Source organism: Hemiscyllium ocellatum, chromosome 32 (assembly GCF_020745735.1).
Source record: "Hemiscyllium ocellatum isolate sHemOce1 chromosome 32, sHemOce1.pat.X.cur, whole genome shotgun sequence".
Classification (NCBI taxonomy): domain Eukaryota; kingdom Metazoa; phylum Chordata; class Chondrichthyes; order Orectolobiformes; family Hemiscylliidae; genus Hemiscyllium; species Hemiscyllium ocellatum.
Window position 1 is genome coordinate 40,016,386 of NC_083432.1, and position 13,449 is coordinate 40,029,834.

A 13,449-nucleotide genomic window follows, 5' to 3' on the forward strand; every position below is an offset into this window, starting at 1 on the left:
GAAAAAATAATGTGTTTCACTCATTTCCTTTCATGTTTCTCTGCCACATCAAGGCATCAACCATACAGCAACAGCTTACACTTGTATATGTTCCTCAACATACAAAAACAAACCAAGCTGCTTCACAAATCAAAAATGTGACTCAATTAGAAAAGGAGCAATTAGTAAAATGACAAAAAAGCTTAGTCAAAGAGATATTGGATTTCAAGACAAAAGAACTTAAGAGAATTGTGAGTTCGATAGTTGTTTCTCTAATCTGAACCTACGCCTTAAGGCCCAAGGGTGATGCATCAGTCTCCACTTGGTTTATGTTTTACAGTTGTTGAAGAGTCAGAATTGCAGCTCATCGCCTCATGCACTGTATCTTTCGGCTAACTGAAATCATAACTTGGTAATGAATCAATGATATCTTTTTGGCAATGGTTTTATCAGATTGACTGTTCATTAGGCACCTTCTAATTCTGTTTTCCATTAACTTCAATATTAAGGAAAATCATAGAGGTATTTAAAGGCAGCCAGCTCAATATCACTCATTTTAGTCTTAAAATGACCCACTTATTCTGAGTAGTTCATTCATTTTCTGAGAAGCTAAATCAGCTTACAAATAAATGGAAATATGCAGCTGACATTTGTTTCATCTCCTCTGTGGCCAAATTAACATGCCCAGGGACTGGAGCTGGGAGTATTTTTTTTTAAAAATCATTTTGGTTTCTTTCATCCCCTTCTGCAGGTCACTGGCATTGGCTATGATTCAGTGCTTTGAGTCAATGATGGGTTTTTCTGTGACCTTAGTTGGATGGTGACTGGCTATTTAATCTTAGGGTGCTTCAGGCTAAGTTCGATCCTTTCCCACTCTCTGTGCCTGGCCTTTCCGTGATTGACCACTAAATGCTGAGCAATAATGAAAAACCTGGCTGTTTTTCCCTGTCTTAATAATTGTTCTGTGGGAAACAATTGAAAACCCAAGGAAAGGGGGACATCAGTTTCAGCTAGTCTTGTTCATGAGTAAAAATTTTCCTAACTTATCGTTTTATCATCCTAATTGTTAATTAAACCAAATGTTTGCAGAAATGAAACACTCAGGAGTAGGATGATAAAAGTCTGATGATAAAACAGGGTTACAGTAAATCAATAATACAACTCATCTAATGAAGCTAACTCTGCTGTGGGTTAAGTTTACAAATTCCATGTATGAATATGGACCAATGGTATGGTTCACTATATAAATTCCAAATTCTGGTGTGGACCTTATCCCAGACTGGTTCAGAAATTTGTGCGCTGTATATAAAGTATTTTTGGATTAAGTAATTAATTTGCTTAGCAGAGCAATTGCATAAATTTATACAAGATAAAGTCCAGGAGGTATTTCTGTTTCAGAGCTCTCCTCCCTTGGTTTCTTTTGAGTTGTAGATTTGCATTCAGTCCATGAGAAATAATTGATGAAAATCTGTAGATTGAGACTGAGTGCAACATCACATCGGTAACATGTAATTTAGCATCTCCTGGCAAGCAAGCGGATTGAGGACTGCCTTCTCATACTCTCGAGAGAATTACCTTCAGAGTGGATCAACTTGATTCAAACTGAATGCGATAGCATGTGGTGCAGGGGAACTTATCTGTGGTCCAAGTGCATGAGATTCTGTCATGAATTCCTAATTCATTTGAAAAGCGCCCCCTACAATGGCCTTCAAATCCACTTACTAAAGCCTTTAGAGCAACATAGAGAGTTGGTTTTGACTCCTTTGATTTAGGAGCAACAGCAGTAATGCACTGCCTTTATCATAGCAAAGGGTCTCAAGATGCTTCTTAAAACTTGACATCCATCCATATCGCAATATCAGACGATTAAAAACCTGAAGCTTGGTCAAGCAGTAAGACCATAAGACATAGGAGTGGAAGTAGGGCCATTTGGCCCATCAAGTCCACTTTGCTATTCAATCATGGCTGATGGGCATTTCAACTCCACTTACCCGCACTCTCCCTGTAGCCCTTAATTCCTTGCGAGATCAAAAATTTGTCAATCTCTGCCTTGAAGACATTTAATGTCCCGGCCTCCACTGCGCTCAGCGGCAATGAATTCCACAGGCCCACTGCTCTCTGGCTGAAGAAATGTCTCCTCACTTCCATTCTAAATTGACCCCCCCCTAATTCTAAGGCTGTGCCCATGGGTTCTAGTCACCCTGCATATTGGAAACAAATTCCTAGCGTCCACCCTTTCTAAGCCATGCATTATCTTGTAAGTTTCTATTAGAACTCCCCTCAACCTTCTAAACTCTAATGAATACAATCCCAGGATCCTCAGCCATTCATTGTATGTTAGGCCTACCATTCCAGGGATCATCCCATATGAAACTCCACTGGATACGCTCCAGTGCCAGTATGTGCCTCCTGAGGTGTGGGGCCCAAAATTGGACACAGTTTCTAAATAGGGTCTAAGTAGAACTTTATAAAGTCTCAGTAGCACATCGCTGCTTTTATATTCCAACCCTCTTGAGATAAATGACACATTACATTTGCTTTTTTAACCACGGACTCAACCATGCAAGTTAACCTTTAGAGAATCCTGGACTAACACTCCCAGAACCCTTTGTACTTTGGCTTTATGAATTTTCTCACCTTTTAGAAAATAGTCCATGCCTGTATTTTTTTTCCCAAAGTGCTAGACTTCGCGTTTGCTCATGTTGAATTTCATCAGCCATTTCCTGGAACACTCTCCTAAACAATAATTTTAAAGTAAGTTTTAAAGATTATCTTAAAGAAGGAGAGAGAGGTGTGGAGGTTTAGGGAGGGAATTCTAAAGCTTAGGACCTAAGTTTTGTCACTGTATAAAGTGAGTAAACTAAGAGAAGGAAACTTAGAGGTAGGGATGGAGAGGTCATAATGAGGAGGGGGTGTAGGATTTGTACACTTGATTTACAGATTGCAATGTTGACAGACTGGGAGCCATGTACATCAGCAAACACGAAATGATATGTGAACCAGCCCTCGTGTGAAGGTACAATGCAGCAGAATTCAGGAAGAGCCCATAGTTGTGGAAGATCAGTGACCAGATAGGAGAAATAGTGAAATGTAGAGGTAACACAAGCATTGATGAGAATTTTAGGAACATAAAAGTGAACAGATCCACAAAGCAAATTGTTAATCTAAGAATGCACCACAATCCAAGCAAGTTAGAAAAACAGAACTAAACCTACTTGAAGTGTCTGATTTGTTTTCCATTTTCTCCACCTTGATTATATCAGAAAATTGCAATTTCCTGCTGATATAAATACACCAGGATATGTAAAAATTTGCTTGTGGTGACAAGTTATTGTATAACTAAATAGCATATTCTAAAATGTCAAAGTGTATTCTCTATTACCTTTTTGCCTGTGCACTGAATCATCCTGGTTCATGTACCTTTTTTTAATGATCGTATTTGCAGCCAATGATCGTGATCTTGCTGTGGTCACAATGGCAAAACTATTAAGTGTTAGCAATCATTACCATACTGAAGCTGACAGCAATTTGAGTGTTTGTATGCACACAGTGTAATGTGGAAGTCCTGGGGTTGGTTTCAGTGCTCCTCATGCTGTAGAAAGATTCCCTCAGATTGTAACCTCCATTGCAATCATGATTTGACAACAAAAGTCCTTCTCTAATACTGCTTGCCTGCTTTGAAAATGCTTGAATAAGTTACACTTATTGAATGAGGTGCACCTGACCTTTAAATGCTTAATAGCTACTGCTAAATAACTACGACTGAACTAATAAAAGTATTTTTCTACTGGTGAAACATCAACATGCTCCATAAATGATAAGATAATCCATATACTTTATAAAAGCGAAAGCTTATTTTTAAAGGTTTGTTTATATTTTTAATAATTTCCATCATAATCTACCTCAAAACTTTATTGTGTTGCCTGAATATACAAATGATGTGTGAAGTGATCCAGTGACTAACTTTGAGTTTGTAGTGGGTGCATATATAAATGTGATTGACTCCTTTATGCTTGCCAGTATTGCAGCACCTTCAAGACCTCCCTTTGACCTGAAGTCAGATTTAATCTGTCTTGGGAAAAGGGGAAATTCCTGTTACAGAGGTTGCCAGATCCTTGTGGACAGCTTTTTTAAAAGTCAGCAGTGAATCTTTTTGCTTTGCCACTGACTGCTCTAGTGAAGTAGCATCCTTTAAACAGTAAAATCAAAAATACTGCAGGTGCAGGACATCTGAAATAAAAGCATATACTGCAGGAAATACTCGAGTTCAGGCAGTATCTGTGGAGAGAAAGTGAGTTAACCTTGATGAAGGGTATTGGTCCTGATGGAGGGTCATCAACCTGAAACATTAATTGTTTCTCTCCATTGACACTACCTGACTTTTTGAGTATTGCAAACTTTTCTGCTTTTATGTCAGCATTTTTGATAAGTCCCAATTAGATATAGGCATCTGTGTTGCATTTGAGTCAGTTGATGCTTAACATTTCAAAACACCACCACGCAGTTGGCGGTAGTAAGAACAACAGAAATTCTAAAGGCTTATTTGCGAGCACACCCCTCAATGTGGGAAGGGAACAGTGTTAGAATGACATGAAGGCTATTCATCAGGTAATAGTACAATTTATTTCAGATGCTGGTGATTGTATGTGCAGTCCTAATGGAGGCTGATGCCCTATACTAGGAGCCTCAAGGCATATCTTCAGTTATTTTGAATCCTGGATCTCTCTGCTACTGAAAGAGGAAAAAAAACTGAGACATTTCAAGAACTTGAATGACATGTAATATTGTTTAACTGGAGTGGAAGGAAGGAAGGACAACTTAAACAGAAAGGCTGACACTTCCGTACTGCAAAGCAACCACGGATTAAGGACAGTTTAATAGATGTGCTTATGATTATGAGGAGTTTATTAAAGTAAAAGGACAAAACTGTTTCTTCTGGCAGGAAGGTCAGTTACCAGAGGGCATCAATTTAAGAACCAAAGGTGGAATTAGGTGATGTTCTACTTGTGCAGTAAGTTGTGGTAATCTGGAATGCTGTGCCTGAAAGAAAGCAGAATAATTTGTAGCTTTGACAAGATTATTTGGAAAATACTTCAAGGGGAGAAAATTATCAAGAAAGGATATAACTCTATACTCCTTAAAGAGCCAACCGGGGCATGATGGATCATGTAGTCTTGTTCTGTGCTGGTCAGTTCCATCGTGCTGTAATTCTTCAGTTTTACTGTTTGATTCTATGACTGCTTAGCAAAGAAAGGCTGTTTTGATTAGACTTTAGCTGATTTTGCATTTCTGATGTTAGAGCAGTTTTGGCTAAACTTTGCACCAAGCTCTGTCAGTGCTGGTCAGTATTGATTAGGAGAGTCAGTCTTAGCATTGCAGACCTTGTCCTGTCAGTTGGGTGTTGGAACAGCTGAGAGGAAAGAGGAACTCCTGCAGCACAAAAATATTGCATTGCTCGGTGGCTGGTAGTTACTCGGTGGTAACATCAAATTCTGTGCAGCCAGCAAAACATATTTAAGCTCAGAACCTCATCACGAGAGTTATGAGGCTGCATGAAACATGTGGGTTGATAATCTGTTTATCTTGCAAAGAGAGTTCTTTGAACAAAGGGGTGTATAGCACATTTTATAATTATAAGATTATAATCAGATTTTGACCTGATGTAATCATTTGTTTGCCATTGTCAGGCACTGTTTTGCTTTTGGAAGCAAAAATAGCCAATATATATATATGTTCCATATGCCTGGAAAGGCTGCTGCCATTGCTTTGGGGTTCTGTCCAGGAAAATGTGGAGGGCAGGGTCTGTCAGTTGTTTGAAGGGAGGAGAGGGCGGGGGGGGGGAAGTTCGTAGAAATTCAAATCAAACTCCATTATTTTGAAGAAGCTTCTTTCAACTTTTGCACATTTTAATTTGCATGCGCTAGGTCTGGTATGTTTTTGAATCAGATATTTCAGGACGAGAGGAGTAATTATTTTAAACACTGTAATACAGTTAAACAAAGCCCACACACATACAAGGGCTGTCTTTTATCCTCCTTCCCGCCCCTTCGTCATTCTCCCTCCCCCTTGTTTTCTGGGGAGGACCCAGATGCTTCTGCCTGCCTTTTCTACTGTAAGATTTGATTTTAAAGCTGTGGTTATTTACTGTTACTCAATGCATTTTCCTCTGCTCTTACAATTATGTTCTTTTCCAGTGTAAGCACACCCAGTCTGGCACAGATTTAGAAGAGAAGAACGCCTACTCAAGGAGTCTCTGAGAACGTGAAGAGCATTTTTCCTCCAAGATTTCATCTCATCTGCAATGTACATTAGGATAGTATTTGGATAGATTCATGTGGAACCAATGGCTGAATATCAGACTTATCATCCATAAGGAATACAAACTGTCTTTTAAATTTTTCTTTAAGGAGAACAGTAATATTTTTTGCATGCACTCTACTTGTTTCTAAAATCGATTCTGCCCACAAGGCTGTCATTGCCTTGAGTTTTCTTGACATTTCTCCCATATGATCAGCTTTATGGTGCACATGTGAGGACTATCCTGTACACGTCTTGCTCCATAATGTCAACCAACAGCAGTTCGTGCACACCTCCAGGTAATGGACATGTAAATGGTTACCCAGTGCCCCATTACCCATTCTTCTTCCCACCGGTCCTGGGAGGCCTTTCACCACCATCTATAAATGGACTGCAGCACCAACTTCCAGTCAGTGGCTACAGTACCCCTTCACCTGCCAGTAAGTAACACATTATTGTTTCTATTTCTGTATTTTATCAGGAATTGTTTGGGTGTTTAAAAATGAAATTTTGAAATTTTTATTGCTGGGAGTATGATAGTGGAGTTTTTGAGTTGACATAATGCCTCTGTTGCAGCATGGTTCTGCGCCCATCCATAAGGAGTCATTCATTTTTGCACTGTTTCATATTGGAAACAATTTTAAAAGGTCTTTGTTTAGGGATGCAACATTAGAGGGGAAGGTCCTCCTAAACTTGAGCAGTTTGGCAGACTGATTTGAAAGTCATTCATTGAAACTGCTACTTTGCTGGTTTCCTGCTCTGTTAGCACTTCTTTCTCCCAAAGCACAAGTCATGTGCAGCCAGTGGTAACAATATGCTGGTGCTGGCTGACAGGAACTTTGAGATTTTTGCTGACTGAGTCCTATATGTTGGGAATCATGTGCATTAACACAGTACAAAGTTAATATGAAATATTACCCATTGTCTTATTGGATTTACTTTTGGTCATGAAGATCTCAACTTACCTTACCCTTAGAAGTGAATATAGGTTAGCAGTTTGTAGTGTTCTAATCAGATGTGATCCACTTAAAACTGGAGTCAGTGACCAAAACCGTTTGGGTAGTGAAATCTTTAGTGGAAGAGTGGAGGATGTCTGAAATAACACTGAAGTTCCACACTTCTACTATAGATGTTTGACCTGAGTAGTTTGTTGGGTTAGTTAAAGCCTGTAACCAGAATCTGTAACAGATAAGAATTGTTTCTAATGAACCCTTTTGAAGTTCATTTCAATGAATGGAGTGTCCTCTGTTTGTTTGTTTATCTCAAAATATTTCATCAGCCCAGTAGGTAGCACAGGGAGATTGCACTCTTCTCATTTTCATTGGGGGCCCTAAGAGAAGCGGCAAAGTAGAGGCTTTCCTTCAGTGACATTTATATAACAGAATTACTGAAAGAAGCTGCTCTCTAATAAGTCATGTTGCAGTGGTTTTGAGTTACGTTCAGGGAAGTCCAGGCATAATAGTGAAGATAAAACTGCATTGAGTATGGGTAGGTGGGCTTTATACCCAGCCTACATATATCTCACATGCCCTCGAAAGCAGTGTTTATGCCTTTGTCCCAGATGCAAGGGGCGGCACGGTGGCACAGTGGTTAGCACTGCTGCCTCACAGCGCCTGAGACCCAGGTTCAATTCCCGACTCAGGCGACTGACTGTGTGGAGTTTGCACGTTCTCCCCGTGTCTGCGTGGGTTTCCTCTGGGTGCTCCGGTTTCCTCCCACAGTCCAAAGATGTGCAGGTCAGGTGAATTGGCCATGCTAAATTGCCCATAGTGTTAGGTAAGGGGTGAATGTAGGGGTATGGGTGGGTTGCGCTTCGGCGGGTTGGTGTGGACTTGTTGGGCCAAAGGGCCTGTTTCCACACTGTAAGTAATCTAATCTAATCTAATCTAATCTAATCACTACTGTGGATCTCAGTAGTTCTGGAAGCAATAATGTTTACTTTACAGAGTTGCTGTCAAAGTAAAGACTGCCAATACTTGCTGCTCTGAATGTAATTATTAGATGAATATTGGACAGAACAAGAGAATTACCTCCTGTTTGAAATTAATGCCTTGCAATCTCTGTCAACAAGGACAAAGAGGCAGCACTCCTATTTAATCCTAACTTGCAGATATTGCTAGATTAGCACTTACTGTGAATTTTGTGATGTTCTTTCAGAATGCTCTTTTTATTTGTTTCTGATTATTTTCATCTGGGCAAAGGTTTTATATTGAATGGGATTATTGCATTTGCTAGAAAAGATATGAAGATTTGGATACAGGTATAAATATGATTTGATGAGTGCGCTGCTTATTTTGAACCAAAGTTATGCTGTTTCTAGCATAAACTGCTGCCTCGAAGAGCAATGGAAATCTGAAACTCTTAATAGTAATTCCAATCGAAAATTGCAAAACTTTTTTAAGTTGATTGCTATGTAAGAGTAGTAAGGGATATTAAGGCAGGTGAATAAAGTTAACTAATAGGTCAGCTTTGATCTAATTGAACAGCAAAACAGCCTCGAAAGGTTGCAAGGCCTGCTCCTTTGTTAATGATGTTTTCAAGTTCCCAAACAACTTTTCAAAGATGTCGTTGATTACGTATGTGTGATGCTGTGAGTATAGCAGTTTGGATAACATAGGGAAGCATATTGGGCAGGACAGATCTGTTGCTGTTTTACCATATTTGTTCTTTCTGCATAAATCCATATATTAATAAACGTCTGGTTGTTAATTCAGTGTAGGTTAAAATCTGTAAAGATGGGAATACACTTTATTCAGTGTTAATATGAAAAGGGACATTCTCCTTGCTCTCACTTCAAGCTATTACCTTGGAAGCCTAGTTTTGTTGTTAGAATTTCATTTTACAGTAGTTTAAATGGCTTGCCCAGTTCTCCTTGTTTCACCCTTCCAGTTGAGCATAATGTACTTTTTGAAGGTTTCCTTTCCATTACATTTTCTTCCTGGTATTAATGCATTTCAGATTATTTTTGCAGATCTTCATAGCTGACCTGCTAGATTACAAAAAAATTAAATGATCAATCTGAATATGACACAGTCTCGCTGGCACTAGCATTGAGATTCAAGAGGATCATTTGACTAACTGTGCTATGCATATCCACAGAAGAAAGCACAGTAAATGCCACGATTAAATAGCTTTATTTATGCCAATTATTTATCTGGAACAAATCAAGTAATTCCAAATCCACTTTTGCCTCACATGATCGTTGTAACTCTTTGGGGTGCAGTACCAAGATTACTTAAACCTCCTCTCAACTTAGAGTCTTACAGCACGGAAACAGACCCTTTGGTCCTACTCATCCATGCTGCTCAGATATCCCAGTCTAATCTCGACCTACTTGCAGCATTTGGTCCATATCCCTCTAAATCCTTCCCATTCATATGCCCATACGGATGCCTTTCAAATGTTGTAACTGTACCCGGGCAGCTCATTCCATACATGCACCCCCTCTGTATGAAAAAGTTACTCCTCGGGTCCTTTTTAAATCTTCTCTTATCTTAAACTTATGCCCTCTATTTTGGGACTCCCCTCGGCTATTCACCCTATCAATGCCCTTCCTGATTTTATAAAGAAAGTTACCCCTCCGCCTCTGTGATATTCCAGAGGAAAGGCCCCAATCTTTTCAGCCTTTCCCTATCACTCAAACCCACCAGTCCCAGCAGCATCCTTGTAAATCTTTTCTGCACCCTCTCAAGTTTAACAACATCTTTCCTTTAGAAGGGCGACCAGAGTTGTACACAGTATTTTAAAAGTGGTCCCACCAATGTCAACATGATATCCCCAACTTACTTCCATTAGTCGCCTTCCAGTATACAACTTAAAAACAAGCAATATGCAAATCAGAAGAGCATCTGCTTAATACTATTCCTACTTGATATCCACCATCATCATTTTTGATAATGATTCAGAGAGGAAACCCAGTCAACTATTTCCCAGTCTTCAGAGTGGGGAGAAGCCAACTATAACTGTATTGCTTCCACAGCCACAAATTAATTATACCCAGGTTAAGAATCAAGCCTAGATTCCTGAAGTCAGTGTGGCCCAATATTAAACGTTTTGGTGTGTTTACCTACTGAAGTACCAGTCGATGGTACCTACTCCAAAACAGAAATGCAATGTCTTCACTAAAATTATGACCACCTACTGGGTGCCTACTGCATTCAATTAACACAAAACATGTGAAGCACCAATAGTTCAGTAAAGCATTGAAAAATGTCGTTCACTTCAAGGATTACAAATAACTTTGACATAATTGCGGCAGTGAGTTAGAACATTATGTGAGGCAGAATTTTTTTAATAACAGAAATCTAAAAGCATGTTGGTGTCATTGATCTGAATAAGGAGTTCATTTTTTTTGTTGGTAAACCTTTTTCTTCTTGCTGTTCTATTAGAATTACAGAAACATGACTTAAATGAAAGAGGGCACGTTGTCTCACAGAACTTTAATGCTCAGTTCACTGTGGTGCAGCCTTGTAATATGACAAGCAGCTTATGGTAAAATGAGACACCTCCAGGGTCCCACTTGTCCTCCTCAATGCTGATGAAAATTAAAGGTACCATTAAGAGCTACAGAATGTCTGTCGGCTCAGGTTGCAGAGCTAGCACAATTACATTAATGACTATCGTGGTTCTGCAGTGATTCCTTATAGGTCAAGGGACAGGGTATCCCTCTTAGTTTTTTTTCCCTGAGACTTGCCCTTCATAGCTCCTTGTGTGTGAAAGCCTGATTGCTTTATCATCTTGGAATGTGAAGTAACAATGTTTTATCATGCTATTCATTTTAGGCTTCTGTCAAAGCTTTGCACTGGTAGATTTGTTTCTAAAATAAAACAATTCAGAAATTGTGACACAAATAATCTTTCAGTCACCTCATACCTGTCATTGTTGTAGATTTGACAAACTTGCACTCTTATCCAATCAATTAATGGCCATAAAATCCTGCAACATTACTGATATCTTTGTTCAGAGAGTATCGCCTAAAATTTACCTTTGAGTTTTCCTGCCTGTTGATGACTTTAAACTGCTTTGTCGCTTGTCCCAGCCACCATCACGTAATTTTTGGCCTCCTTTCATGAAGACTTTTGCCCCCTAATCCCGAGGGTCCTGCCAGTTTGTGGTTGCACATTTGAACATTGACAGGTCTTTCAGTCATGTAAGGGACTGCAGCTGAACCTAGCCTGGTCTCCCCCAATAACCACACGTGCCATTCTAGTCGGGGCGCACTGCAGAGTGATTAGTAACAGGAAGTTTGCCTGTCATTCTCTGACTGACAGTAAATGCTGTAGTCACTCTCATGTCTGACTTCCCTCTAATTAAAGGAAAATAGTGCTGTAACATACAGCTGATTCATCTTGATTTTGAATCAAAACTTATTTTTAAAAAGCTGAATGTTTGAGTATTAGATTCCATGATTTTCTTTCTTGGTCTCTCTGATCTCTGCAGGGCTATGACAATGCTTCAGGAGCTTAATCCCCTCAATTTCTTTATTCCATCCTGCTAAGAGGGTCACTTGGGTTCCATCATCACGTGGAACTCAGTAACAACAGGGGATTGTAACTGCCTCCCATCACTCCTGTAATCGAGCACACCAGTTGGTGATCTAATGTGTGGCATCATCAGATTCCCTGTTGTTCTAATTGTACAGTTAAAATAGTATGAGAGATCATTATAGTACTTTGCATGACCAACAACTCAATCACAAAACAGGAACTCCTCATAAAAGCTAGTGAGTAAAGATATTTATCGACAACTCATTTTAAAATAAATACTCTAATCCAAACTCTAATGGCTATTAACCCTATCCTGAGTATCTTTTTTTATTTAAATCAGGCCCAGGCATGATACGTTAAATAGCTGTTAAAGAATAGGATATGGTACTGACGCAGTGCTCCATGGGGAGCTGATGTAGACTTAGTGCTTTCAAATGACTACTTTCTGTGCCATAAATGATAGTATGACTCTTATCACTGAAATTGGCAAGCTTCAATATTTGATTCTCACAGAAATTTATTGGGATAATTTATCTGGTTACTTTAGCCTTAGACATCCCCTTACATGGCTAACACGGCATCTTAAACTGAAACACAGGTTAATCTCACATTTAGCATAAGGTACTATTTTGGTAAAGAATTGAAGTATTTACTTGATGAATTACTTAAATGGTTGATTGTTAATTAAGTTCCTGCTCGCATCCATTAATGAGACTATATGGAATTCAGATGGTTAACACTCGAACTAAAATCCTGTTCTGTAGTTGCTAGCAAAACTGGAGTACAAATACTGTTGCTGAAGATTTTGAGCACTGCATAAAAGCATTCTCGACTTTCACTGTTCAATTCTTGCTAGAAGTTTGAAGAATACTTTTGAAACACATCAAGAGACTTCCTGGACAGTTTAAAGGTAAAAACAATGACTGCAGATGCTGGAAACCAGATTCTGGATTCAAGTGGTGCTGGAAGAGCACACAGTTCAGGCAGTATCTGAGGAGCAGTAAAATCGACGTTTCGGGCAAAAGCCCTTCAGGCACTTTGCTTGTATTCCTGATGAAGGGTGGAGAGATAATTGAGAGGAGGGTGGGTGTGGGGAGAAAGTAGCATAGACAGTTTGTCTTGACTTTTCTTGACACTATCAACATTTACTCTGGAAATTTTCTGAGCACTTCATCTTAAAAGAATAAGTGCTGTACTACTCAACATCAATGGATACCACATAAGAATCATTAGAAGAAAGGAGTGCTTGGCTTTGGATACCTTCTCTTGACTTGCAAATGGAATGGGAGAAAGGTTATCATACCAGAAAGTAGCCCAAGATAATGTAGTTGTAAGGTATGGGGGAGAGGGTGATGGAGGCCTTCCCTCTTCCCTTACCTTGGGATCACAGAGCATCTTGATCTTCTCTGTGTTCTCAAGAAGGACCTCTAGTTTCATGTCCAGGTATATTTGTGTCTTGTTCTTCCAGAACCATCCTGAAACATGATGTGTGTCAGGTAACTTGTTCTGCACCTTCAATAGAAGTGAATGCATCGAGCTAAGATATACTACATGAAAATGGCTTCTCATGAACACTTGAGTACTAAACCACCAGGTGCCTTATTTTAGTACTTCCTGGCAAGTTCAAATGATAGTGGGAAATTATATGCAAAGTTTTGTGCTAAAGCTTTTAAATGTCATGTCTTGT

General features: G+C 39.3%; 1 protein-coding gene across 11 annotated transcripts in view; it reads left to right on the top strand.

The window, feature by feature from the left end:
* Positions 1-13,449, top strand: part of raraa (retinoic acid receptor, alpha a) — a 564,031-nt gene that overhangs the window by 375,698 nt on the left and 174,884 nt on the right. For 9 of the 11 annotated variants that reach the window (XM_060848780.1, XM_060848777.1, XM_060848785.1 and 6 more), the window contains one exon: positions 6,174-6,716. The exons of 1 other annotated variant lie outside the window; for it this stretch is intronic. In XM_060848780.1, the coding sequence (XP_060704763.1) occupies positions 6,542-6,716 (175 nt within the window). In that variant the 5' untranslated portion in view covers positions 6,174-6,541. Of the gene's footprint in view, positions 1-6,173; positions 6,717-13,449 lie in introns of those variants that run through there. One more of the 11 variants, XM_060848789.1, reaches the window with a different exon arrangement.